The sequence below is a fragment of the Atractosteus spatula genome, chromosome 4 (genome assembly GCF_055471065.1).
Source record: "Atractosteus spatula isolate fAtrSpa1 chromosome 4, fAtrSpa1.hap1, whole genome shotgun sequence".
Taxonomy (NCBI): Eukaryota; Metazoa; Chordata; class Actinopteri; order Semionotiformes; family Lepisosteidae; genus Atractosteus; species Atractosteus spatula.
This window is the reverse complement of record NC_142709.1, coordinates 16,383,390-16,410,878: the sequence shown is the minus strand read 5'-3', so window position 1 is coordinate 16,410,878 and position 27,489 is coordinate 16,383,390. Positions and strand designations below refer to the sequence as shown.

The window sequence follows — 27,489 nt, the reverse complement described above, 5'->3', positions numbered from 1 at the left end:
TTGCAACGAAATTAAAGTAATAGCTGCTGCCCTCTAGAGGATTCTAAATTACAGGATTAACTAAATACAACTCGTTACATTTGTCAACAAAAGAACTGTTGGCAAATCAATACTTGTCTGGTTCGTAGCTTGTCTTGTCGTCGCTAGAAGCGAAACTAACAGCAAGCTGTCTGGTCTCTGAGTCCTAGGTGCCGCACGACATTATAGCTCATCTCACAAATGATTAACGGTGTTTCAATCTGACAAATAGGATATCCGAGAAAAAAAACTGTCGTATTTTCACTAAGCATGAAAACTACTGCAGGAAGGGCAGTGAGTGAGGGGTTGATCAATGTAGCGCTGTGCAGTCAGGGTGCCAACCCTACAAAAGGGAGCTCTGTAGCAGCCCCACACTGCTAACCTCCCCATCATGGCTGTCAGGGGTCATTGACACATTGTGTTTAGGGAACAGATTGCCGACTGGGAACAGCCCGCGTCTAGTCATCAACATACCAATGTCAAGGCGAGCTTGCTCCCTTGTGTTCCTTTTATATTTCTTTCTTGATTTTTACCAGATTTCACATTCAACAAGTTAAATCACCACATCTCGTGTGCCCAATCCACTCACCAATGAAGTGATTTAGTGCCCATGCAGCAGTCAAGGTTTTCATTAAAAAGTATATGGCAAGTGCACTCGGCTGTTTGTCGGGTCGAGTGTATCCCGGTGTGTTGGTGTGTTATGAATGATTGATCAAAATGAAGCTCAAAGCATTGAATCAATTGTAAAAATCCTCAGGCTTTATTTAGCTAAATACATATCAGGTGTGCGTTTATTTTGATGCTACAACAGTAGTAACCACTGATAATATTCTAAACGAGACAATGTACTGTATTTGACTGAACTGTAGCACGTTTAAAGGCGAGATCCGTAAACAAGGAAGATCCTGGACTATACCACAGAGTAAGCGAACATACCTTTTTATCATTTCTTTTATTAATTGAGAAACGAAAAGTACAAACGCCTCGGCCTTGCAGGAGGTAATAGAAGACACGGGTATTTGCTCATCGAGGTGGCGTCTTTGCTGTAATTTTAAACGAACAAGCCCCGCTCCCCCCCCATCACCAGGACCTGCTTAGTTTCTGCCACCAGGAAGTACCAGCAGACTCAGCTGAGCCGAGATCTCGACTCTCTGCCCATCTGCTTCTACTGTCTGAAGGTTTAAGCATCGTTTTTTCTCCGCAGGTTCTGCTTTCTGTCGGAATGTTAGGAAAACTGTTCCGGCTTTTAGTCAGTCAAATGGCTGAGGTTTGCGACCCTTAAACCTCGGATAAACTGCTGTGACACTATCGGATTGTCACGTTGTCAAGTCAGAAACTCAGGATTATCTGGTGCAGGTGGGTGGGTCACTTGTTTTTTTTCCCCCATTGTGCCATCTAAACTGGAAAATTCAGAACACATTCGTCATCTCAGAATCTCCGTTACTGCGACTGTGTTGCTTGCATGAACGGCAAAGTTTTTTTTTGTTAATGTAAAGCCTGAATCCGTTTTAGCAAATGAAGATAATTTAAATGCAAATTTCATTGAACAAGCTGGACGGATAGTGCAGTTCTGCACACCCATTCGAAACGGTTTACGAAACGTTAGCAATCTTTCATTTGCCAGCTGTTGTTAAACCCGTGTTAAATGTTTTTGTCACTATCAGATTTACAGAGCACCCAGTGAATACTGCGGTAGCAGTGTGGAGTCAAAACGCTGTAGTCAGTAATATTAAACATTTGCACAATAATTGTGGTGGTTCAGGTGTCGTATCCAACTCCCCGTGAAATGTTTTCCTCTCCGAAATGCGCATGCGCTCCGGAAAACTTTCTAGGATAACTATGGATATCGGCAGAGGCTGCATGCATGATTGTACTTTATCTTATTAACATATGGACACAAATAATTTTTCGTGTTTTTATCCATTTATCGGAGTATTTATTGCGTTTGCTAGGGAATAATGTTAAAATATTTGCCGACACCCCGTGAACGAAAGCTTAAGTTATATTTCTACGAGACAGGGGTGCCCCAGAGAAACCATACAAAGGCTATGAGCATTATTTTGTCTTTTATGATTCACTTGATATGTGGATGGTGGGGAAAAGATTTAGACGGCGCGTGCGCGTTTTAGAGGGGGATACAAAATCAGATACGACACCGGCAATTGTTCCGAGCAAGCCACAGTAATACTGGGAGCTAATCTGAACGATTTACTCATCATTTTGGCTTTGCATAAAAATTTACCTTCGTGTTTTCCACTAGACGTTTGCACAGGGGCTCAAGGTAATCCGTGGTAGAGTTCATGATTAACAACAGTATGACAAAGCTTCCAGTGTAATGAATTTATCCTACAAGTTTACCATGGGAAACGAAAACGTTTTTTTTTAATACGGTGAGTTCCTCTATTACCTTATGTTACCTTACAAACATGAACCTCTCGTAACACAAACACCGAAAACTGTGGCTATAGCGAGTAACCGGGGCTGTACACTCACTTAAAACGGAGCGTTTATCATCAGCGGAGATAAGCAGTAGCGCTTGTCACCACTAATTTGCAACAATTTGTAATAATCTCGCGGAGCCAGTATTTGCTAGACCTGGAAATGTGATACCTTCTTCAAGCCTGCGATACTGAAAGTCCTACACAGTTGCTATGAATTGAGAAGCTCCGCAAAATGAAATTCTTCTCTTGAGTCACTGAGGGTGTTTCCTGAGTGGGTGTTGGGTGACAAAAAATATTACTCTGAGATCTTCAATACTGTGGTTTGGTCTATTTTTAAAAAATAATTTATTGAATTGTGATCAGAGTGCTGTAGTTCAGGAGATGCGCTCTCCAGCTATAATACAATGAGTGTTCTTGACAGAGTGGGGATTTGTGTGCAGTGCATCACCAAGCTCACAGAAGAGCAGACACTACTGCAGCGGGATCTGTTAGCTTAACTACACTATGTGCCTCATGCAGGGCCCGACACATATGCTCTTACATATATGACCTGATATTTAAATCTCCTATGTGAATATATTGGATATTTCCATTCCTCTTGAGGATGCCCAATTTATTTTTCAAATCAAACATTCAGATTAAGTTTTGTTTGGCGTTCCCAATGTTAAATGCGGAGCCATGATTCATCAGTGAAACAGCAGTCTGCTGACTTAGTTCAGCTTCTAAAATACTGTAGAAGAAGTAGCTGCACTCTTGATAAGTGGGGCATATTGGTCCCTTTCTGTGATTTTCTGTCTCAAATTTCTTCAGGCTTGGCGTTCAACAGGTTAAATCACCTCATCGCCTATGCCCAATCAGCTCTCACAGTAATGAGCTGATGTGCTCAGACAAGAAAGTCACTTGAGTGTATCGTAGCAAGTCATCAGTGGTTAATACTCAAAACGATGCCAAATAGCAAGTAATCAATATGCAAAATCCACATGCTTTGAAAAAATAAATCATACTTGCACAAATACTTTTTTATGTACATGGTATATTATATTATTATTATCCTAAACAGGTACTTATTGGAAAATGTCAAAGGGTATCAGTATAGAATGGAAATAGGGCTGAGAAAAGAAAAAGTCTATGTCACCCAACATACGGTGCTTTTAGGCTGTATTGCTTTCCTTTCCTGGTTAACTCCTGTTTCACACTGACTATTGTATCTTTTGGAGAAGACGCAAAAAAGGGTCTGGACTGGACCCTGTGCAGAACTTCTTGAACCTCTGGAGCCTCCAGTTCGAACTGACTCCTCCAGTTCGCCTTCGGCCTGGGGCTCTGTCAGCAGCAGGGGGACAGCAGGCTGCCTGGGGAGGTCAAGAGCTCTTTCAGCAGCCTCTCAGTTTGTGGAGTAGACAGGCGGCTGAGGCTTTAACCAGTTCCAAAGGCAGCACTTGAAATACATACACATAAATAAAAGAATTCTGGAAAAAGACATTTACTGTGAGTTAATGTGACATGAAACTCTAGAATTGGCTTAAGTGAGAAATATATTTCTGTATATCTCCGTGCGCCCTGGTTATATTCTAACACAATCTTAACTTTACAGATCACAGCTGTGTTATAATAAAATTCAGTGAAGAGATATTGTCTAATTCTCTGTTGCATGTTTTTTGATGTAGGATGAAACTGCTGTGTAACATTGGGTCTGTAGACGTGGAAGAGTATTTGCTTTGCTTTTTCCACCTGGCTGGCAGAGTCCTAGCACACTGAGCACGTGTTTATTTGACTCTGAATACATACAGTAAACTGCTCAGTATTTCTGACCAAATATTTGGTCTTTAGTGAGGAGCTGGAGAGAGATAATGTCTTGTAACCAGAATAAGGATTACATCACTGACCGCCAGTGTCTGAAAGCCATCGTTGACCATGTCAGCAGTGGCTAACTAGAATGCTGCACAAATTCCACGTGAGACCCTGCTGTTTTCCCCATGAGCCAGGTGCTGTACCTGAATTGTTCCAGTGAGACACCCAGCTGTGTAAATTGGTGCAAAAGTAAGTTGTTTTGGATATGTCAGCTAAATGAATTAGCAATAAATTTGTTTAGATGTGGACACTTGGAAGCGTCTTAGTCCACACCTTTACAATAAATGTCAGCTGTGTCAATCGCTCGTCTCGGTCATGTTCTTCTTTAAAATCCACCTGCCTCGGATTCTTTTCATTATGATGCAGGTTTATGGGATGTTAAAGAAATTTTCAGAATGAAGAACTTGGTTTAGGAATTCCCCGATATTGTAATCCATAATGGAAGCAACATTAGTAGATTTGTGTGTCTGGAATTCTGGGTTCTGTTTCAAGTTTGCTGTAGTGGTGACATACGTCTCTTCAATTTGGAAAAGAGAAACGTTTCTTCATTCAGTTGTTCATGTACGATCAAAAGTGGTTTAAAAAGAAGTATATTCCCAACAAACATACCCAGAAGCAAAGAGCTTTATAAAAAGGGATCTGATGGAACAATTGCAGTTTTTCAGTACTTGGTGTTATCCACATTTCGCATGCTACATGGTACTATAGATAGAATGTGACTATAGGGAACTGTGGCTCTAATGGTGGGTCATCCCTGTACATGATGCATCAATTGAATAGCAGAATTGGGAGCTTTCACATCATTCATCACTTTCACACATGATGTGCTGTAAAATAACAGCTCTAATCACATGACCACTGTGGTTTGAGCAAAAGCTTCAGAGGGAGGAGTTAGACCGGTGAAAGTGAGAGACTAAGTAATTCTTTAAAGCAGCCCCTTGCAGTGCAGTGTTCCTGCACTCTTGTGACTCTAAGGTGGAAAATTATCTCTTTACCAAAAAGTGGTTTTTGCTTTTTAAAAAAAATCCTAGCCTTTGGTATGTGTGCTCTCCCTACCCCTTCCTTTTAATCCAATAAAACGCTTTTGATCTGTGAGTCTTGAGAAAGAAATAACAGTTGTCATGAATGCTGTAGGATTAAACCTGTTCAAAACAGTATGAAAGACTTTCAGTTCAGACATGTTCCAGCAGGATGAGGGTTGTTTGGAAACATGAACCAGAAGACACAAGTGGAAGCTGCTTGCAAATACATTTAAAATTCAGAACAGGAAGTAGTACTTTGCCCAAAGAGTTGTGGGAGTCTGGAACAAGCTACTCAGCTGTATTGTTGATGCCAGTACTGTGCTTTCTTTAAATAAATGGCTGGATGAGACTGATATTCTTGGATCAACTAACTACTTACTACCAAACAGGCTGGAATAGTCTCCTCTCCTTGTAACGTTTCATAGTTTCTTAGGCCTTGTTACTTTGTTGTTAATACAAACTATTTACTTCTGTTCTTGTATTGGGGTAGAGATTTGGTCCATTACTACTTCAAATAGAGCCTCCTTTAACCTCTGATGTAAGTGCAAACTTCAGATAAAAAGTTGTATTTTCAGCATGAATTTGGTTTTTTGAATTAACAGTTGAGATAATATGTGGATTTAACTGGTCTGTTAAGTGATATCAACAGTCTGATAGAACAAAAATGGTGATTTACATTTTATTGTCTGATGGATAGAACTGCTTTCTGTGGTGTGCTCTTAGTGCTTTTTAATATTTGATGTTGGTTGTTGTGGTGCGATATTTTAATAGTAAAAAAAGGTGTTACAGCATTTACTGCTGACAGAATCTTCACTTTAGACTTTTCCTAAAATAGGTTTCCAGCATGTTATTTGCTATTTGCTTGTGGTATCTTTCAGCCTTGTGATGTACAGAGCACTTAAATCATTCTGTACATCAAGAATACTTCAGATTTGTTTAATGAAGTCAAACACAATATCCCACAGATCAGTTTTTGTAACTGCAGCATTCTTTTGTGCTCTTGTGGAGGGAGACATTTAAAAAAAAAATGAAGGTTCTGAGAAAACGGTCTCTTTACTGCTGTAGAGGTAGCACCAGCGAATCTTTACACTCTCTACCATATTTTAGGAACTTCGACATTCTTTGTAATGTACTCCGCTTCTCTAAAATGCCTCCATCTTGTAGCTTTTCACTTGTTCCTTACAAGAGCCAGGCCGTGACACCTGACAGGGAGGAATTTGCTATGCAAAATAACTGCTCAGGACAGGTTTTGCCTGTTGGCTGTCTATGAAATCGAGATGCTCATTGATCTGTTGGAAGGCACAGCAAATGCCTTTTTTTCCCAAAGCCGCTACTTGAATCGTTTCTATGTCTTAATGACAAGATAAGGATAACCAATGTGCTTTGGAGGGATTTTGGTTGAGAAAAAGCCAAATTGGGTCTTATCTACTTGAGAGGTAATGACTTCCTTCTTCACAACATATGGTAATGGGGGGTTGAGTTGCTGCCTTAACTGCTAACAGTCTCGTGTTGTCTTGGCATCTGAGAGTGTTTGCTGTCTGGGGCAAGCTGGACCCAGTGAAACTGAGAGCCGCTTGTTGTGGGAACAGTTTTTTAAGGAATCCATGTCAGTGTCAAATGACAGGCATCAGTGTGGATTTGTGCTGCGTAGCCATCTATATATTTACTCCATCTCTCTCTTTGCATATACAGTAGATGTGTTTTTGTCCGTGTGCTGTGAAAGTAGTTTAAATGTAAAAAGATGTGACTGTATTCTTGTAAGGTGTCCGCTGGAGTTCTCTGGGAGATTGTCAGAATTAATAGTTTGACTATGTCTAAAATGAGCTACAAACTGAGAGAGTAATCTAATGCATTTTGAAAGCCCTGAATAATTGAAATTTGTTTGTCTGCTCACTGGAGTGACTTCTCAGTAGTTGAGCGGCATTTTTCGTAAAGGAATTAACTGCAGTTTTGGAGCTTTCTGAGTTTTGTCATACCATTAGGAGTGAGGATGTTAAAGAAGTCACCGAAAGTGCACTGTAGTGGCTCGTCTTTACGACAAAAGGAAAAGGAAAATAGTAGAGTCAAGAGCTTTCCGTCTTGAATTAAATGGTCCAATTTGCATATTCTAGTTTGGGATCATTAGAAGTTTATTCTCTCTTCTTCATTCTGAAGACATTTTCTGAGTTGATGTTATCAAAACCTTTAAGAATTATGATTTCTTGTATCAGGTCTCCTCATTTTCCGTTGCAAATTCAAAAGGTTGAGTTCCTCCAGCCAAATTAACTGTGAACTGATGCTGTAGACAAATACCATACTAAGGAACCGTACTTTACCGCAACAATGTTATGGTTAAAAAAAAATGAACTTCAAAAGCAATTTCAAAAGAAAAGTGTCTGTCTATTCTCTAAAGTGGTGTGTTGTTTACAATTCAGCACTTTTAGCTGCAATCCTTCTCAATTCTGTGAGCATCTTTAAAGCCTCCTTTTTTATTTTGGAGAAAGAACCATATTAGATACACATGACAATGTTTTACACAGACCATATAAACATCAAACGTATGGCCTATTTCCTAACTGTTTTCTCTTTATGTTCTACAAATTCTTACATTTTTTAAATCTAGAACTATGTACACCCAGAACTGGGCAGATTCCATTAAATATATTTAATTGATTCAATCAATCCAGTCATTCTTTGTTGGTAAATCAGGGCTTCTGGTTAGCTTTTTTACTTGCAAATAAAAGAATTCCAAACAGATACCCATCAGTCGCCCACGAATGAGAATCCAAAATACAAAGCCTCAAATATAAAGGGCAAATCCCTTTCAAATATATTCTCCAGGGCTGTCCCAATCCGTCTATATCCGTCCCAGAAAGCCTTATTTGGGGCAGTCCCAGAGTACACGGCAGCTCTAGCTTGATTTTTTTATATATCTTGAGTTTTCAAAAGATATTCTCTGTATTTTAAACCTGGAAACGTTGCATCGGATCTTTATCCATTATAGTACAAAATGCTGTTATTCCCTTAGTTATTTGGATTTCAAACCCATTATCCAATCTATATGTTTTAAATTCCAAATTATAAGCACACCATCCGAGTACTTTTACAGTGATACTCTTTTTAACCTTGTTCCTTCTTCAAAGCCCCTTTCAGGGCCACAGCGTTCACACACATCTTGAAAATTCACTGCCAATTTTCACAGTCATTTGCTTTCTGCTGCGGTTCAAACAGAGCAAGAACTCAGCTGTGGTCCTGAGGACTCAATCCAGCAGGTTTATACAGTAGGTCACTACTAGGTCATCAATTTGTGAAGACCTGGGTAATTTAACTGTGATCATTTAAACAAGCGATTTGTTCATTTAGGTGCTTTAGAGGCCATCTGGAGCAAAAATCAAAATAGGACTCTATCATGTCATTGGTTTCTGACTTGTTTTCAGTGATGTCTAAATGACATTGTCCTCAAGGATGATACTTTTCTTTACTGAACAAATTACTTTCTTAATTGATCAATGACGCCAACTGCCCTTAATCTTTAAAAAGCAGATTTTGTCCTGTAAAGTGTGATCTATAAGACTAATTGGACTGAGGCTCTTTGGGACCAGGCTTGGAGGTCCCTGATTTTTGGGTGACCTATAAAAATTCCTGGTCTGGGGCTCTCCAGGACCAGGACGTTCTTGGAGGTCCTTGAAGTAGAGACTCGAGAATTACTTTCTTGGTAACAAGACAGTTCTCAAAGCCATTATCCATAAAGCAGTCAACAGTTAGAAGTGGTTTATGTGAATGGAGTGAGTTTTGAGAAATAGCCACTCCATGCATTGCATGGCAGTTGGTGAAACTGAATTTTCAGCAAAACAAGCTATCTGGGATGAATGTATCCCTTGTCTTATTCTGAACTCTGTGTTGATTTAACCTTCGTGATTCATTTATGTAAAATGAAGCGTCAGCTACTCTTCCTTTTACAAATATTATATTAATGCTGTAAGAGTGCCTTTTCATTTGTTGTTTTTTTTTTCAAATCAGGTGATGTAATTATCATGGGTTATTACCTTCTTCATATTCCACAGATGTAATGTGCAAGGGTGTGTACGGTGTATTGGAATGGATATGTTCTGTATGTGCTTTTTCAGAAGGAAAATATCCTTTTGATTCATGGTCTCTAGTTCTTGCTTCGTCCAGCTGTCAAACTAGATTGCTCACTCATGAGTGTCATCATTGTACGGCATCTAGGAAAATGGTCACTTCTTTTTGACGTTTAGGAAGAAACAGTTCTCACTGCTGTTCTGTGTATTTCTGAGGGAGGAAGTTACAGGGGGTGATAAGGAATCACTTTGGGATCAGAGGAATATGGAATCCATGTGGCATTGTGCCTCAGGGCAGCGAGCATGAGGACCAGTTGAGCCATGCCTTCAGTTTCAGCGAATTCGGGGATTATGGGAACCTTGTGCTGAGATGTGATGAAGTGACATCACATGGCCAACCTAAACCAGCCCCTGATTTGCTCTCCAGCTTCACATGGGCTCCTAGTCTTCAGCCTCTGAGTGCGTCAGCAGCAGTAGAGCAACAGCTCAGATATCCTTCCTGAGATCGGCCTGTAAGGGCAGCCATACTTTCATCATGCCAGGATTTCCCAGCCTAGGTTTCCTTTTGCTAGCCTGTTACAGTGCACTGTAAGTTGTAATTGTTGAGCTTGCAGGAAAGATGTTATCAAGATGTCATGCTGTACAGCTCTTGCTTAAAGTGGTTGTGGTCTTCATCATTTTCACCCAGCATCTGAAAGTGGATTTTTTTTTTTCACCCATCACCCTCCCCCCCAACCTTTGCAGGACACCGTTATTTTTAATACATTTTTCCCATTTTTATAGCCTTTCTGCATCTCTTTTCTTTCCTTTAATGCAAAATTGCTAAAGGATAATTCATCTTTTCTGGGGGAACCCAGTATATAAAGTACAGAAAACACTCAGATATCTTGATATATCAATTCCATAGACAGCTATTTATGGTATTCTGGTGGGTCTGTCAAATTTAAAATTTCAGTTCATCTTAAAAATATATTTTTGAATCTTTGTGTTGTCGCTAGAAGAGCTGTCATGCTGAAATGGGCTATCTCACATGGAATGAGTTAATGAAGCTGTTGCACAAGTCCAACATAAAAAGATTGCTAATAGTCTAGAAGGTAAAACTGATCAATTTAAACACGTATGGGGCCCACTCAAGATCTATCTCAATGACACCAAAGACAGAAAGTTGTAAATATCGAGAGCAGTGTGATATGAAAAGCCAGGGCGCACAGTTAAGGGAGTTAGCAATGCTGAAGGAAACCATGATTGCTGCGATTGTCATATTTGAATGATACATCTCAACCTGGAGTGTTGTGCCACCTGTGTCGAGTTTGTATGTTTTCCTCATGCTTTTGATTAGTTTCCTCCAGGTTGCTCTAAGCTCCTTTCATTTCCCAGGAGGTGGTGAACTACTCTTAGCCGTTTCCATCTGCTTGTGTGTCCCCTGCAATGGACTGGCGCCCCCTCCAGGGTGGGGTGCAGCATTGCACCCTGTGTTTCTAGGGAAATTGCAGTTTCCCCAATTCCTCCTTCAGCAGTTAAAGCTAATAGGGTTTGCTCACAACCAAACAGGATCTTTTTAAAGAGATCTTTAAAGGATTCTTTTAGCTGCAGGATGGATTTACCCTCCTTGATTTCATTTTTGGTGTATGTATTTAGCCATTCAGTGGCATTAAGCAGGCATACTTCTGCGGACAGTTGGATTTAGCAAAGATGAGAATAGGACCGGATTGATAGTGCCACAAAGAGTTGGGATTTCTTTTAGGGTTACCTTTGCTTTTAAAATCATGCTGTGGTGAAACAACTAGAAGGTTTGTTGTTGCAAATTGAGAAGTGAAATCTTTTGTGATCTACTGATCTCTTCAGCCAATACAAGGATCAGAGACTTTAAGAGAAGTGGTGCTGCTGTAAGTGGTGGTGGACCAGTTGGTGGTGCTCTTCCATCACTGTGCTGTAGGAGGCGCTGTCTTTCAGATGAGATGGAACCGAGGCCCTGGTGACTTTGTCTTAAAAGATTCCAACATTTTTCATAGGAAAAGAGGTGTTTACAAAGATATATCCCCCTGTACATTCTGACCTAATTAAAATTACCCAGGTTCTTGCTTCTGCACTGGTTGCATCATGGCTGCTGTGTGTCACCCAGGTAGAGTTGCATCAGTGGTGCAGAAAGTAGGCCCACTAATGTGTGAAGTAACTACTATTCAGTAACATCCAAACACATAATTATATATTACAGAAGCACAGTACTGTTTAAGGATAAAAAAACAATGTATTTCACAACACCTTAAATTGTCTTTCGGTTAAGAGTATTAAATGCAAAGCACTAGGATTAAAATGTTGCCCAGAGATAAATGAAAGAGTTCGTTAAAGAAGAACTCAGCCAGGCTGGTTTGTGTAATTTGCCTGTGGTTTGACAAGTGTAGTACACTATAATTAAAACAGGAGAAGCAGAAAAGGGAAATTGCACTTTATTTGTGTGACCTGAAGAAAACAAAACTAATATTTTGTTGTAGCCTTTTTATGCCTATAGGAGAGCAAGAGCTTAAGGGAATGTTCTTTGAATCTCTTCGGTTTTGAACAGACAAGACTGAGGGACCGGGTTCAAGTATTCACAATTCTCAAAGGCACTGATAGAGTCAACCCTGTGGTGCACTACTTTAAGCTAGATCATCACTTTGAGGAGACTGCATGTGTGTTTGATCAACCAAAAACTCAACCTTGCCACCCTTCTTCAAAACACTTATGAGACACTGCAAGTAGTTCAGACTGCATTTGTGAGAAGTGCCACAGAATTTAGAGATTTTTTTTAAAAGTCTTAAAGTAATGTCCTACACTGACAGATTAAAAAATCTAAATTCAAGTACAACTGCCGTGTGTCTTATAACATTATAGAAAATGACATAATGCTGGCTGTGGGGACAAGCAGATACCAGGACTTAGAACCAATAAGACAGCTGACTGATTCATAGGGTTAAGGCATCCACTGAAGCCTGGAACAGCTATCAGCAAGGTATTTAGTATTGAATGGAAAGGGTTAAGATGCACCACACAGTTACAGAGTTAACTAAATTGTGCAGGAAAACATCAGTTTTCTGCTGCTAAAGCAGTACCATCTTTCATCTACAGTAGCTAAGTGGATGACTGAGTCTCAGATAAAGTACAGTACGTCTCCTACAGCAGCATGAAACCATTATTCAGATTTGAATTCACCAGGAGGACTTGGAAGTGATTGAATGAGGGAGATTTTGTGCATTGATTTCCCCTCGTTGTGATAGTAAATTCCAATTATGTAATTAAGTGCAGTCGTTTCTGTATTTTTTAAACAGTTGTGCAGTTGATTAGATAAAAAAAATGAATACTGTTCTTCCTGAAAGAACACTGTAATGTGGACAGTTACATTCCTCTCCTACTGGGGAATCGGACTCTTGCTTTTCATCCCACAAGCTCCTGACTCATCTGTGCAGATTCTTGGGGCTGGTCTTTGCCTTTGAGTGTAACTGTCTGCAGTCATCGTCTTGGAGGAATCGTGCTGTGCTGCTCTGCCTCCCTCCAACAGAAGTAAACATTCGAATGGTGCACATGTACCTTTGGTTCTGAAAGCAGGACTTGTCTGGAAATACTTCTAGAAAGAGGATTTTCAAAGTTTAAGGAATATTTATTTTTTCAGAAAAAATGGTTGAGCAGGTCATTGCTGGTTGGCTTTCCACAATAAAACATGGTTCTCGGCTTCTAAGAGTTGTATAAAAACAGATGCAGAGTGAGGAATGAACAGAGAAGTGGATCTGGTTTTAAATTTGGAATTTCCAGTTTTAATGTTATCCTCCAACTCATGTCTCGGCTGTCAGCTCTGAGCCCCACCTGCTCACCTCTGATCTGCTAACTAATCACAGGCTGCACTACCCCCTACTGGAGGAGGAGACTCATGTCAAGCACCCAAGAAGCCAGGAGGGGTCTTTGTCACAGCCCCGGACAGCTAACTCAACCACACTCTCAGCGACTCTTAGACAATTGTACTTCGCATTTGGAGGATCTTTAATTTCTGAAGTATCATATGTCCTCTGAATTTCTGTTTGCTTTAAGAGTTACCACAATTTTAAATAAATGAAAGATTTCACTGTGGTATCGTTTGTTTAACACAACATGAAAAAATAGCCAGCTTTCATCCATAGTTGTCTTCACAGCATTTCCAAATGCCTTTCAATAGGTAGATAACTGAACGAAGAGTCTCGGAGGTTTGTTGCTTGTCAATGTAAGTTCAAAGTTAGCTCTAATGAAATGTACTGTCTACATGATAATTGATTTGATTGATTTGTGTGGGACATGGTTTTAAATTTGCTTTTAGCTCTTAAAGTGTTAAATGGGGTTTGTAATGGGTATCAACCCTGTACTCCCTCATTCAGGTGTGTTCCCTTAAAATGTAACCAGTTGAGCAACTCTCATGGTGGGATAGTTTGAAACATTGTTGTTACAGGTTGGTTAAAAAAAAGACAGAGTGAGAGAGTGAAACCTGCAAAAAAAAAAGAAAAATTGAAATGTCCACTTCAGGGTGAACACAGGGTGTCTCAGTTGTCTGTGTTGCACTATCGCTCCTTTGAGTGTGTTTTTAGCAGCTCTGGTCTTTGGCTTGTTCGCCTGGTTGCTGTTTCTCAGGGGCTTCCTTTCTAAACCCTAGTGTGTGGGGGCGTCTCTCACCCTTTTCTCCGCTACCTCACACACAAAGTCACCCCAGCGCCCCCATTCAGAATGAATGGAACACAAATGAAAGGACCCAAATGGACATTACACGAAAGCGAATTTAATTTTGAGCACAGAAGGTACTACCTTACCCCAAGGGTTGTGGGAGCGTGGAACAAGCTACCCAGCTATGTTGTTGAAGCTGATACTCTGCTTCTTCCCAGAACAGCCTAGATGAGATCCTCAGATTCATAAGCTATTGACTAGCAGATGGGCTAAAGGGCCTCTTCTCATTCGTGACCATTCTGACTTTCTAATGTTCATGCCTCCTAAAAAAGAGCACCGGATGATTGAGAGATATTCTGAGCTGCCATCCATCACAGAAGTGATTATCTCCAGCTGCAGCCGCTTCAGTTGCTCGCACGCTGACAGCAGGTCACAGTTATCATTCCCCACCTGTATCTGTCAAAAAAGCAATCGCCAATAAACTGCTGTTTCAATAGAAGTCTGACCGAGGAGAATCTGCTTACAGTTCTGTATGCTGAAGTTATTAGAAGCCGTACAATTGAAGTGTTTTTTCCTTAACCAAGGACTGAATGCAGATTCAGGTAAACAAAAGTCTGAACCAGCAAGTAGATCAGTTACAAAGTGCCAATTATCCCTGGTGGTTTAGAGCTCATTAGGAATGTAAACCAGCAGACACAGGGGTCCCCCAGGGCCACGACTGGGAACCATTGCTCTGGTGAATAATAATAAAAGCTAAGCTGCCTGTTCCTGCTCCTAACTGCCCCCATTAAAAGGGCAGACTTAGTCAGCTCCTAGGTACAAATGCCAATACACTATATACAGGAAAAAGAAATACTGTCTACTCCTGCACAGCACTCAGGTCTGATGAATGGAAATGATAAAGATTAAAGTTTAGACCTCTAATGCAGTATAACCTATTATAAAAGCTTTTAATGTTTAAATATTGATTCTGGTGCACCCCTGATGTGTATTCACTAGGAAGCAGGGGATCCAGAAACACAAATCACAGTCAAATGTGCTGGCCTAAGTACCTCAACTGAGAACCGCTTGCCCTGCAATATTCTTGTTAGTGAGAGAATTCCAGAGTACAGGAAGACCAGGAATGGAGGAATGAAGTCGCTCTGCTCCCAGTGGAGCTGGGAGAGATCAGATCCCTGCTCACTGTCCTTGGCATGCTCTTCCTCCCCAGGTCTCGAGCATGCTGGGCTGAATCATGGACCCGGAAGAGCAGGAGCTGCTGAGTGACTACCGGTACAGGAGCTACTCATCTGTGATTGAGAAGGCACTGAGGAACTTCGAGTCCTCCAGCGAATGGGCCGACCTCATTTCCTCTTTGGGCAAGCTCAACAAGGTATGTTCCAGTTACCAGCATTCACTGCGTTCAGGTCACTTCTGATTTTGACTCATGCCTTAACCACACACAGATCTGTTTGGCGTTCGAGGTTCTCTTTGCAAAGCAATCCGACCTGTGCCAGGTTTTGCAAATTACCACAGATCGTAATTCATGAACAGATTGGCTCCAAGTTGATCATTGTGCTAGTTATTTCAAAATAGGTTGGCCATCTTAAAATTTCCTGCATGTATTGTTGGCTTATTAAAGATGTGATGGATGAAAGCACTGTGAAGTGGGAGTCTCATCTATTCATCTTTCTTGGCTAGGATGAATAAAATGGGCTCCTGTCCTCCAGATGTAGGCTGGACCAAGCTGATCCAGTCCTTCAGGGACTGCTGGGCTCACAGGATGTTAGGGAAAATGGGACAGCAACAGCAGTCTCTTTTGCTGCCCTGAATGTGTAAAGCTCAGAGAAGGAGCTGAAGTTTCAGAGAAGCTGAAGTTGAGTACTGCACTAATTTGCACAGCACATTCAGAAAGAGATGCATGAACTTTGAATTTTGTTAAGTTTTTATATAGATTGCAACACTCTTTTTTCCCCATTTACCAGCTCTCAACAGGCATATCATCAGATCCTGGGCATTGTGGCCACCTGAGCTCATAGCCACTGCATAACTGTGAAACAGGGCTGGGACTCAAACAGCTTTAGACTAAAAATAATCTGGGTGTAAACTAAACTGATGGTTGACTACTAGGTAATAGAGTCTTTTTATCAACTCACTTTTGCATTTCACACATAAAAAAATCACTTTTATTATGAAATTCTTTTTTTCTGCAAACTTGCAGATTAAAAGACCGCCTTTTGACCATGTACAGTATAGTCGGGCTCCAGCAATGTCTTCAAAAGGGTTTAACGTGTGTGTGCTTGTCTGATTTCCAGATTTCCAGCTGCCATATTCCTGACAATCCAAACGCATTTCGTGAAAGGGTTTTTATTTGAATCTGTTAGGCAAACAGTCCCGTGCTCCATGTGTTTTGGGTGTGTGATGTGCAGTGTTTGATTAGTCTAGAGGAGCTGCATGGCTAAAGTTCAGCAGCTTGTGCAGGGTGTGGGCTCGTCGACTGAAGCGCATACTGTTTTCACTGTTTCTTGCTGTGGCCTTTTTGTTATTTTACACTCATTGACTGTTACGGAGCTCTTGCTCAGCTACTATCAGTTGGTCTGTTTTTTTTGCATCCTTCACTGCTGAAAACTGTCTTGCAACACGTGATTCCCATTTGCGCGGTTTCTGAGCATGGCCCCTCTGCTGAGTGTGTGAACACCGAACACTCAACTGTTACTCCACAAAACTAATATATAGAAACAAAAATGAATTTATTCCATTTTTTTTAAATTTTCTCATGAGATTTTTCCAAAATTCAGTGCCATACCCATTATTGTCTGAAGGCACTCTACTGTGCCACAGTGCTCCAGCTGAGAAATACTACCTCTCAGAACTGATTCCAATCTTCTTCTTTAACATGCTGACCTGTGCTTGGCAGTGGACATTCTTATCAGTCTGAATTATTTATTGTGACACAAATACCCTGAAATTGTTGATTAACAGTGTGTTAATTGATGAAATGTGAGATTAATGGCATCTTGGGAACTCTTTAAAAACTAATGCATTAAGACTTTTTGAAATTGAAAGGTTTGCTTGCTTCCCTGGTATAAAGTGATGTTAAAAATAGCTGGTTTAACCTTAACCACAAGGGTCTTCTATCTGAAGAGTAGACTAGCACAAGTACAGTAAACAGAATTGGAAAAGATCTCGACACCGTTTTATTGTCAGAGCACAGGTTGTGGTTGCATGAAGCGAGTTACTAGTGAGAAGAGGCCCATTCTGGTCACTTGATGGTTCACAGCGAATCAGTCATCTCTGTGGAAGTGATACGATTGGGTTCATGGACTAATAAACTACGTTATTCAGCCTCTGAACTGGAGCTCTGGGTTTCCTGCCCTGGTGTTCCAGCAAGGTTACTCTGGGAGGCCCTTCTAAAGGGTTTCTGACCTGACCTCTGCTTTGCTCCTGTCCCTGCAGGCCCTGCAGAGTAACCTAAAGTATTCCCTGCTCCCCAAGCGCCTCATCATTGGCAAGCGCTTGGCTCAGTGTCTGCATCCTGCCCTCCCCAGCGGGGTCCACTTGAAAGCACTTGAGACGTACGAGGTCATATTTAAAATCATCGGCACGAAATGGCTGGCCAAGGACTTGTTCATTTACAGGTGTGTTGGAGTCTTTTCATAACCCTCACCTGGTTGGGTGTGCTACATTAGTGGGGTAGTTTAGATCAGGTAGTCCAACCAGAAGAGGACAGTAAATGTACAGGCAGTGAAGCCGAGATATGTTCATGGATGGCTCCACATGCTCCATGCCATGAACAGTAATCAAAATCACTGGAGATTCCCGAAGAAATCTGCACTCATTTGCGCACAGTGTTTAACCATTAGGCTCTAATCCCACGCCCCAGCACGCAAGCACAGCCAGTGTTTGAAGACTCCTAGAGAGGCTTAGAAGTGGCCAGTATGGTAGAAAGAAACTGAGAAGTAGCCTAAATACTAACATCTCTATTTTTTTTTCCTTGATTGTTTTCTACATGACCTTTTGCTAAAGACTCGTGTGTGGTTTGGTCTGCTTTTAGCTCTGGCTTGTTTCCTCTGCTGGGCCACGCTGCCATGTCAGTGAAGCCAGCTCTACTGACCCTGTACGAGAGGTACTACCTTCCTCTGCAGAAGTCACTGCTGCCGAGCCTCCAGGCCTTCGTCACGGGACTCCTGCCGGGCTTGGAAGAAGGCCTGGAAGTCTACGACAGGTACAGTATCCTTCTGGAGCCTTCCTGGACTTCACACACTACTTCAAACTAGAAAGCACATGCCTAGTTTCTGTTATTCTCCTGCACACTAGAAGCCTTAATCTTGGTTTTACACCAGAATTGACCTTGAGATTTGCTGCACTCAGTGAACTTAAGAACTAAAATATTTAGGTCCACCTCTGCTTATTGATTCTGCTTGTTGACAGATTTTATTGATGCAGCAGGTGATCTTGGACTATGTTTGTACATGGTGATAACTATTGTTGCTCCTCCTCACTCCCATTCCAGTTCCAGCCTTGAGGTATGAACGTGTCCGGCCACACGAAATTGGCAATTCTCATTTGAGGTCTTGGTAAGCCTTTGCATTCCAGAACAAAAAAAGCTTTAGATATTGATCTGATGTAAAAAAAAAAAAACTCATCACAATTTCGGGATCAATTAGGCAATTCATACCATTCTCAACAAAGCTTCAAATTCATAGCCAAGACTACGACAAGAGTTTCTAACAAACGTTCCCTTTCTCTGCCAGGACTGATGCCCTTCTCGTCAAGCTGTCCCTCCTGGTTGGGCAGAAGGTCTTCTATGGTGCTCTGTGGGGGAGTGTCCTGATCAGTCCCGTGGTTCGTCTTCCAGCCTCCCTTTTTATTGTCAACCACTTCAACAGAGCCGAGTCGGGGAGGAAGCAGAACTACATGCTGGGAATGGACAACAAGCTGCTAGTGAGTGTTGTGTGGGTCAGTGCAAGTCTAGTCCAGCCTTGAGGATGTACGGTTCCAAGGCTGTTAGAGATCTCTGGGTCACTCCTCACTTATGTACAGATGCTGTTGAAAAGCCAGCAATTGGTCAGTCAGTTAGTTCCAGTAAAACGGCACATCAAGAGCACAGGTGAAATAAAAACCAGATACCCATGTTGCCCCTGAGAATCAGCCAGCTGAGAATCCCTCAATCAGGCAAGAGCATAGAAGCAGGCAGGAAAGATTGCTGTTGACCCCTCTCACCCAGATTTTCACCCGTTTCCTAAACGTCCGGAAGACACTTCCTAGTCTGTTAAAACCAGAACCACCTGGTACTTGAACAGCTTCTTTCCTAGGACTGAGCTTTTGGTAAACCAGAATTCCTAGTTACAGGTGCACTGTATCAATGCTGTCTATTGTCTTGTTTGTGTATAGTGTATGTAGAATGGTTTTGCAGCACCAAGTATACCAGAGTAAATTCCTTGTGCATGAATTGTACTTGGTGAATAAAGGTGATCCTGATTCTGAATCTGATACTGATGGGCAGCTCCAGTGCTGAAGACTTATTGGACTAACCTGGCTATTTTTTACCAGCTCTTTTACAGAAGTGATGTTTATATTAACTAGTTCAGGTGGGTAGCTGCGTCAGCATGCGTAGGCTGCAAAGGAACAAGTAATAGGTTTATTCCATGCTGAAAAAAAGAAGAAAGAGAACACAACGTTTCGGCCGTGGAGCCTTCTTCAGGTGTGAACCAGGATCACACCTGAAGAAGGCTCCACGGCCGAAACGTTGTGTTCTCTTTCTTCTTTTTTTCAGCATGGAATAAACCTATTACTTGTTCCTTTATATTAACTAATTAACCAATAGGTTAACTACAAGATTAGAGCTACTACCTTTAACTTAACTTTAAATAGGTACTGTACGTTTTCAGTGTCGATTAATGCTAATCTGAAAACATCCTCCTGACAGTCTCAGCCAGTGTCGCGACTAACCAACATTCTACTTAGATTCTACTGTTACTTACTTTTCTCCATGATCTCCTGTGCAGTGGGTCTGCCAGTGCAGAATGGCTGTGTGTCACCCAGGTGGGGCTGCACTTCAGTAGTGGATGAATTGGGTCCCTGCAACCTTTGGGAGGCTCTATATAAATAAATACAGTTGTTGTGTATTTATTAATCCGATGGCATATGCTAACATACTGAAAAAGGAATTACTGTCATCTCTTTATTACCAGTGCAGGAATAAGCCCATGTCAAGTCAGAAAACAACTCAGCCCATGATCAGCAAGGAGAATGGATAGAAACTTCATGCCACAGCAGCAAACTAGTGTTGCGTAAATGAAACAGGGACTGTGGAGAATCTGTCTTTTTCTGCAAGGGTTTCTCCTTGTTTTTCAGATGAAATCCATCAGCCTGTCACTGCAGGACTCGAATGTGCTTGTGCAGAGGAACATGCTGGAGATCCTGTTGTTCTTTTTCCCCTTTTGCGCATGTCTGGTAAGATGTGGATCCTAACAGCACATAACCCAGAAGAAGCATTCTGGTTGCACAAAACCTCTCAGCTTTATCCCTCAAATTGTAGCTTACTAGTGTTTAAAAGTGGGGATTGTGCTTCAAGGTTTAGTTCATCTTATTCTGTGATCTTGTTTAATCTTTAATCAAATTGTGGCTGGACATATTGATTTAGTATTGGATATTTTTTTTCTAATTCTAACAAAAGCTGGCAGGGGGCTTCATTTTCCCCGAACGTGACTGTTGTCTTTTCGGTCCTCAGGACCCGGAGGAGAGCAGCATTCCCTTGACCCGCAGAGAGATGGTCAATGTGGTCTCGTCTGCTTCCCTGACACTACTGCGCAGAGACATGTCCCTGAACCGGCGGCTGTACGCCTGGCTGTTGGGTATGCTGCGTGCTGGTGGAGTCTCACCTGCCATCCCCCTGTATTGCCCACCAAATACAATAAACAAGCTCTTATGGCACATAAACCACGTGCCCATACTTTGCCCTATGGCATGATCACCGTATGGGCATTTTATTTGTAATGAGGCAAACACACCCTCTGTATTTATGTGTAAGGTATAGACTGGGTCTTGAATGGCAGTCCATGCCAAAATACAGTTTTTCTAGAATAAACTGTTTTTTTCTTTGGGGAAGGGGGCTCTTTTTAAAGCATTTAATGGAGGACTTCTCATGTTATCTTTCTGTTCGGTATTCAGGTACAGACATTAAAGGTGGCATGTTGGCCCCAGATCCACAGTTGTCCACGTCTATGGAGGACCATGCTGCGTACTACTTTGAGAAATATTCCAGGGACCTCTTGGTCCAGGTCAGTATGGCGCAGTGATGTCACATGCAGTGGTAATCATGGAGCTAGGTTACCTCACTGGAGTCCCCTGTGGTCAGTGTGGAGTATTGCAGCCTGTTATATTAACAGTGACTACAGTACACCAGCACGCCAGCACAAACTCATCTGGTGTGAGCTGTCAGTCACTTGCAGACTTACTTGTTTCTTTTAAATGCCATTGTTTTGAATTGCTGTATTGTCCCTGCATGTACTGTGGTCCATTGGAAATAGGCTTTCATGAGCAACGCTGCAGAAATAATCTACCATGTTTTCCTATGTAACCACATAACCTTATCACTCCAGCAGAGATCATTTGATTTTCCCTGCACTGTTCCTCACTAATTTAAACAGATGTCGTATACTGCGACAGATTCTCCTGCTCCGACTGGTTGTGTGCATCTCTCACAGCTTCTGTTTCCAGAACCTGGAATCCTAATTGTTTTTTTTCCCCCAAAAGTTTCAAATGGTCCATTAAGGGCTCAAGATAGACAGAAGACTAAGTCCTTTTTGATTCACAAGGACTCAGTGTTTTATTTCCAAGTTGAGTGCAACAATCACTTGTGAGGTTCAGGACAGGCCTGTCTCTTACACATTGGCCTCAGTTCTGATGTTGCACCCCTTGAGAACAGTTTTTGTGGTGTTTTGACAGGCGCTGATCAACATTCTGAGGCAGAAGAACGCAGAGCCTGACGTGGAGAATGTGCAATTGTATCTGAAACCATTCCGCATCATGATCAGTCTGCTGGACAAGCCAGAAATCGGTATACTACAGTCAGGGATCTCAAGTTCCTTAATATGCGAGAAGCTTTTAAATAAAATTTTAACATAGTAGGAGATCAAAAACTCTTGCGATATTTAGCTAAAGGGAAGCTGACTTCTGTGCTTCATTCGCCTAGTTTGTGAGATAACTTTGGAAGTTTGCTTATGTGTTGTCTTCTTTAGTTTTCCAAAATAAAAAAATGAGGCTTTGACATTGAAAATTATTCTAAAAATAATTACATATGCCAAAACTCAAAAGGTGTAGCAGTTTCCTTCAAATGCTATAAATTGTTAACAGACAACTGAAGTTTGCATTTCCAGCTTGACTAACTCAAAAGGCATTCCTTGAGAGCTCTATGAATCCCCATTGTCTGTTCCAAATGTTAACTGAATCCTTCTGGCATGTAAAAAGATCGAAACATTTTCACAATGTGTTGAAAATGCGTATCCTGTGACGTTTACTAAACTAAACTCGGCCTGCAACGTGAAATGTCAAAAGTTTCCGGGATTTTGTTTCTGTTAAAATGTTCATGGCTCAATGATTAATGTTCAGAACTCGGCTGCCTTTGCTGCTTTGTTTGTTAAACAGGGAGTGTCTCCTGCACAGTCATGTGCAATGTGCCTGTTCTGAGGAATGAGTGCTAGGAAACGCATCCTTTTTATAACATTATCTAATTTAAGGTCAAATTTGAACAGAGACAAAGCAAATCCCACCTTCTTCACTGGGAGTAATTATAGTGGATAAAATGTGGCCAGGGAGGAAGTTCTTCAGTATAGTCAGCATGGCTTTTACAGGGAAGATTCCCAACCATTAAATATTGTGACATTCCTTTGGGGGTGAAAGGATATTAAGAACTTGTTTCAGAGAAAGGCAGTAATAGTGAACTCCAGAAAGGAATGCTGTGGGTCTCCAGGTGGGGAATGTGCTGTTTACCCCTACTGCATAACTGGTTCTCCAGCTCATTAATGCAATATAAATTTTAACACAAAGCAAAGATTCTGAGGGTTAATTCCTCTAATATTTTATATTGAGCCAATCAGCCTTATCCTAGGCAGGTTTATTCCATGCTGAAAAAAAGAAGAAAGAGAACACAACGTTTCGGCCGTGGAGCCTTCTTCAGGTGTGATCCTGGTTCACACCTGAAGAAGGCTCCACGGCCGAAACGTTGTGTTCTCTTTCTTCTTTTTTTCAGCATGGAATAAACCTATTACTTGTTCCTTTGCAGCCTACGCATGCTGACGCAGCTACCCACCTGAACTACTTATCCTAGGCATGCACCTATTGGATTGTTATACATAAAATGGAGAAGCACAGCCTGTCTTGTCACGCTGTGATCTTTGTTTTTAATAATCAGGTCCACAGATCACTGGAGATTTGCTTTTGGAAGTTATAAGAGCCTTTTATGGGTACTGCAAAGACATGCTAGGTGATGACCTCCAGCTCAGTTCCAGCCACAGTGGGAACCAGCTTTCCAGGTAGGAGTTTGATTTAGCTGTTTGCTTTAGTTTTGCAAAATATTGTCCCTCTGTGAAGAGCTTGCACTGCTTGTACTGAGGTGAAAGTGATGTGTTCAGAACTCGGATGTCTGTTCTGTTTTATCTGGAGCTGTTCCCAGTGTGTAAAGTCCCTACTGTCACAGCTGTTTCTACTCCTGCAGGATTTTGGATTCAGCCAGCAGCCAACATGGAGTCACTTCCAAATCAGGGCTAAAATTGATACCAAGCGACGGCATACTTTTTATTTCTTCATTGACAAGGCTTGAAACTTACACCAAAACAACAACAGCAAAATTATAAAAATGCAAAAAAAATCTAAAAAATATCCTTTAGGTAGTGCACCTTCATTGTTTATCTAATCTAATCTGCTTTGGTTGCCAAGTAACGTAACAAAATGAAGAAAGGAGCAACTGGCAGCCATACTGTTACTACATATTTGCAATAAAGGGGCACTGTTTAAAAGGGTCAGGGAAAACTAACCTCTTAGAAAAATTACCTAGTCGCAGGCAGTCAATAGTGGGACGATCTGAGGCTAAGGCTTTTTTGGATTTGCTCTCTAAGATGTGGCAGTTAACGGAAGACATGGTCCTCTTTCACTTCCTGCAGCTGGATTTGTATGGATTCAGTTGCAGCCCTGTGTCTGTGTGGAGCTGAAAGCTGTGTGCAGAGTTCTGGTGAAAGTCATAGTTTAGCCATTAACAGGGATGTGACAAGATTTAGACTTAACGTTAACTCTCTCATTACAGCCCTCTTTCTTTTCCCTGCTGGAAATCAATGGGAATCCACCCTCCCAAGATTCTTTTTGTGCTGTAAAGGTCCAGAATTTGTTTGAGGTTTCACATTGTTTGACGTATCGAAAGGGAGTGGGTTATTTCTGTGTGATAGAATTCTAGTGTTATTAGTAGCTTGTGGGTTTCATCCGGTGTTTTTCTTCAATTCACAGCAAAATTAAAGAAAACAAAAATGCCTCGGAGATCATCAAGACTGCGAACATGCTGATCAGCTCCCTGAGTACAGAATACCTGTGGGATTACATGACCAGGTGTTTTGAATCCTGTCTCAGGTAAATGTTTTTATTGGTAATTCATATTTGGGTTAGTTAAGCCTTTTTTTCCTGATATTACAAAACATCTTCAGAGGTTGTAAGTACTGAGGAAGAGAGCAAAAATCACTCGCAAAACCGTAACAGCACAGAAGGTTAACTTGATTTTATATTTTTTTCCAAAAAAAGCCTTTTCTCTATTTTTTGGCCACTGAAGTTGTTTCTTTTAGAGCTGAACATTTGTAGGATTTTCAAATGCACACAAATGTTAATACATTCTATGTAATAATAATAATTATTATTGTTTGCACTTATATAGCACTTTTCTGGCGACGGCAGCCATAGTGCGCCAGTTCTCTCACCACACATCAGCTATTAGTGGGGAGGAGAGCAGAGTAATGAAGCCAATTCATAGATGGGGATTATTAGGAGGCCATGATTGGTAAGGGCCAATAGGAAATTTGGTCAGGACGCCGGGGTTACACCCCTACTCTTTTCAAGAAACAACCCTGGGATTTTTTAATGACCACAGAGAGTCAGGACCTTGGTTTTATGTCTCATCCAAAGAACAGCGCCTGTTTACAGTATAGTGTCCCCGTCACTATACTGAGTGAGCACCCCCTGCTGGCCCCACTAACACCTCTTCCAGCAGCAACTTTAGTTTTTCTCAGAAGGTCTCCCATCCAGGTACTGACCAGGCTCACACCTGCTTAGCTTCAGTGGGTTGCCAGTTGTGAGTTGCAGAGTGATATGGCTACTGGCATGATGTGTGTACATAAGGCAGTTTTCTCATTTTAGCACTGGGCTAGTGCTCAGAAGGAAATCTACATGGGACCTACAGTGCCAGAGATCATTTTCAAAGGATATAAAGAAGATCTGGCACTGAATTTGGCATTCCTGTTCCTAGCAATCTGAATGAGCTGGGTTCCGTAGAAATGTTCTTACAACTCCATCTCTGCACACTGCCTCAAACAGCATACTCGTACATAGTATTGAGAGCTCTTCAGGCGAATATTACCTGCTTAAATAAGTACTTTTATTATAGATTTAAACCCCTGATGTGGCTAAAATGACTAGTGTGGACAGAAGCTTTACAAATATCTACAAAGATGATCCTATGTACTGTCTATTTGAAAGCCTGGTTTCTCCTCCAGGCCAATAAAGTTCAAAGTTACCTTGTGTGTTCTTTCACAGTATGGGCATTTCTGATGACCAAAGCGCCACCAGGCTGAACGACAGGAGCCCCCTCCCTTCAGTGTCCGAGCTGTGCACTCTTATCATGTTCCTCCTCGACGTCATCCCCTTGGTGAGCAAGATGCCTCGTTCGCTCGGTCAGGGCCAGGCCCCCTTCACTCCACTAGAGTAGGGGAGCCATGGTAGGGTTTTTGTTCAGCACTATGAATTACATTTTATTGTATCTTCCCCCTGTGTGATCTCATTCAGGATCATTATGTTAGTCTGAGAGGGTCACATCTGGGTGATGTCAACGGCGGAGGTGGAGTCTAACTCAAAACTGATTCAAACTGAAGAGTCTCCATGGTTTCTTTAGGCTTTTAGACTGCCTCTATGGCCATTTGTCTCTTGTACCTCACCACACTAGAGCAGGGTATCCTAATCCAGGTACTGGATGACCACATACTTGAATACATGATTGTACCCTTAATTAAGCTCATACCATCACTAGTTTGAATCTTGAATTAATTTATGTTTCTAGACATGTTGGAAGGCTTATACTGTGACACTTTGCTCAGCACAGAGATGCGTTCCAGAAAAAGGAACATGGAGAAATGTGTTCTAGTAAATGTGTTTTAAGCTGCTTTATAGTTGCAGGAGAAAAATTAGGTACTCAACACTTGCATAGATTATTCTGCCTTCCCTCCTTCGACTCAGCAACAGGCCCCATTAGAGTTCTGTTAAGAAGGGAAAGTGAGCGAACATTATTTATTTAATTTGAAATTTTGATCAGCAAAATCATTTTCTTGTAGGTCTAATATGTTGCATTCAAACAGCTGTGAACCTTGTAAGTTACCTTGCATAATATGAGAGGGAAGTCCAAATGTTAAGTGCTACAGCCTTTAGAAATACCTGCACTGCGTCTGTCGAAACTGAGCTCGAAATGAACACTTCAGACATCTCTGGGGTATCCCTGTACTGATACCCCAAGGGACACTGGGGTGGGAAATGTGCTTCCTACTATAGTGCAGTTGGAGTTAAACAGCAGATTGGACTTTTCAGGAGCTGTACTCGGAGATCCAGACACAGTACCTGCCCCAGATGTTGAACAACATGCTGCAGGCCCTCCATGAGCACATGGGCAGCCTCCACCTGCCGGAGCTCACTCAGGGCCTCAGGGCCTGCTTCAAAGTGCTCAGCAAGATCCAGATGCCTGTGGCGTACATGGACATCGAGGTAGAGCCACTTGCACAGGCGAACCAGGACCTTGAAGGGGAGAGAGAGGTAGGAGGACAGGACAGAATGCAGACTCTAAGAAGCGACTGTCAACCTATTAATAAAGCAACTGGTCTGGAATCTTTCTTTTTTGCAATTAGTATCTCTAAATCCAGAAATTGACCAAGATTTGTATCGGAAACTCAGCTCAAAAAAATTTAATGTCTTATTAAGCATTTGTTTTTGAGTATTTTTGTATGTAAAGTCATAGTGCCTCAATTTGTGGTTGCATTTCTGTTGTTGATAGATTTGAAAAGTACATATTCTCATATGTAGGTTAGCTAAAGTTTTCCTTTAGTCCAGCTTCTCTGTGCCTAAGTAAGCATTGTAACCTTGGTGGGTTTAAAACCAGCCCCAGAGAAACCTCACTTTGCTTCCATCGCCAACTGTAATAAACCATAACAAAGTCACAGGCTC

General features: G+C 41.5%; 1 protein-coding gene across 1 annotated transcript in view; it reads left to right on the top strand.

Annotated features, from left to right (window-relative positions):
- Positions 1-1,192: 1,192 nt before the first annotated feature.
- The window catches only part of dop1b (DOP1 leucine zipper like protein B), a 57,986-nt gene continuing 31,689 nt past the window's right edge, over positions 1,193-27,489 (top strand). Inside the window, exons 1-13 of the mRNA XM_088913750.1 lie at positions 1,193-1,374; positions 15,257-15,418; positions 17,482-17,663; positions 18,080-18,250; positions 18,780-18,969; positions 20,383-20,481; positions 20,759-20,882; positions 21,199-21,308; positions 21,976-22,087; positions 23,441-23,561; positions 24,526-24,645; positions 25,819-25,930; positions 26,860-27,081. Coding sequence (XP_088769876.1) covers positions 15,281-15,418; positions 17,482-17,663; positions 18,080-18,250; positions 18,780-18,969; positions 20,383-20,481; positions 20,759-20,882; positions 21,199-21,308; positions 21,976-22,087; positions 23,441-23,561; positions 24,526-24,645; positions 25,819-25,930; positions 26,860-27,081 — 1,701 coding nt within the window. The 5' untranslated portion in view covers positions 1,193-1,374; positions 15,257-15,280. The remainder of the gene's footprint in view (positions 1,375-15,256; positions 15,419-17,481; positions 17,664-18,079; positions 18,251-18,779; positions 18,970-20,382; positions 20,482-20,758; positions 20,883-21,198; positions 21,309-21,975; positions 22,088-23,440; positions 23,562-24,525; positions 24,646-25,818; positions 25,931-26,859; positions 27,082-27,489) is intronic.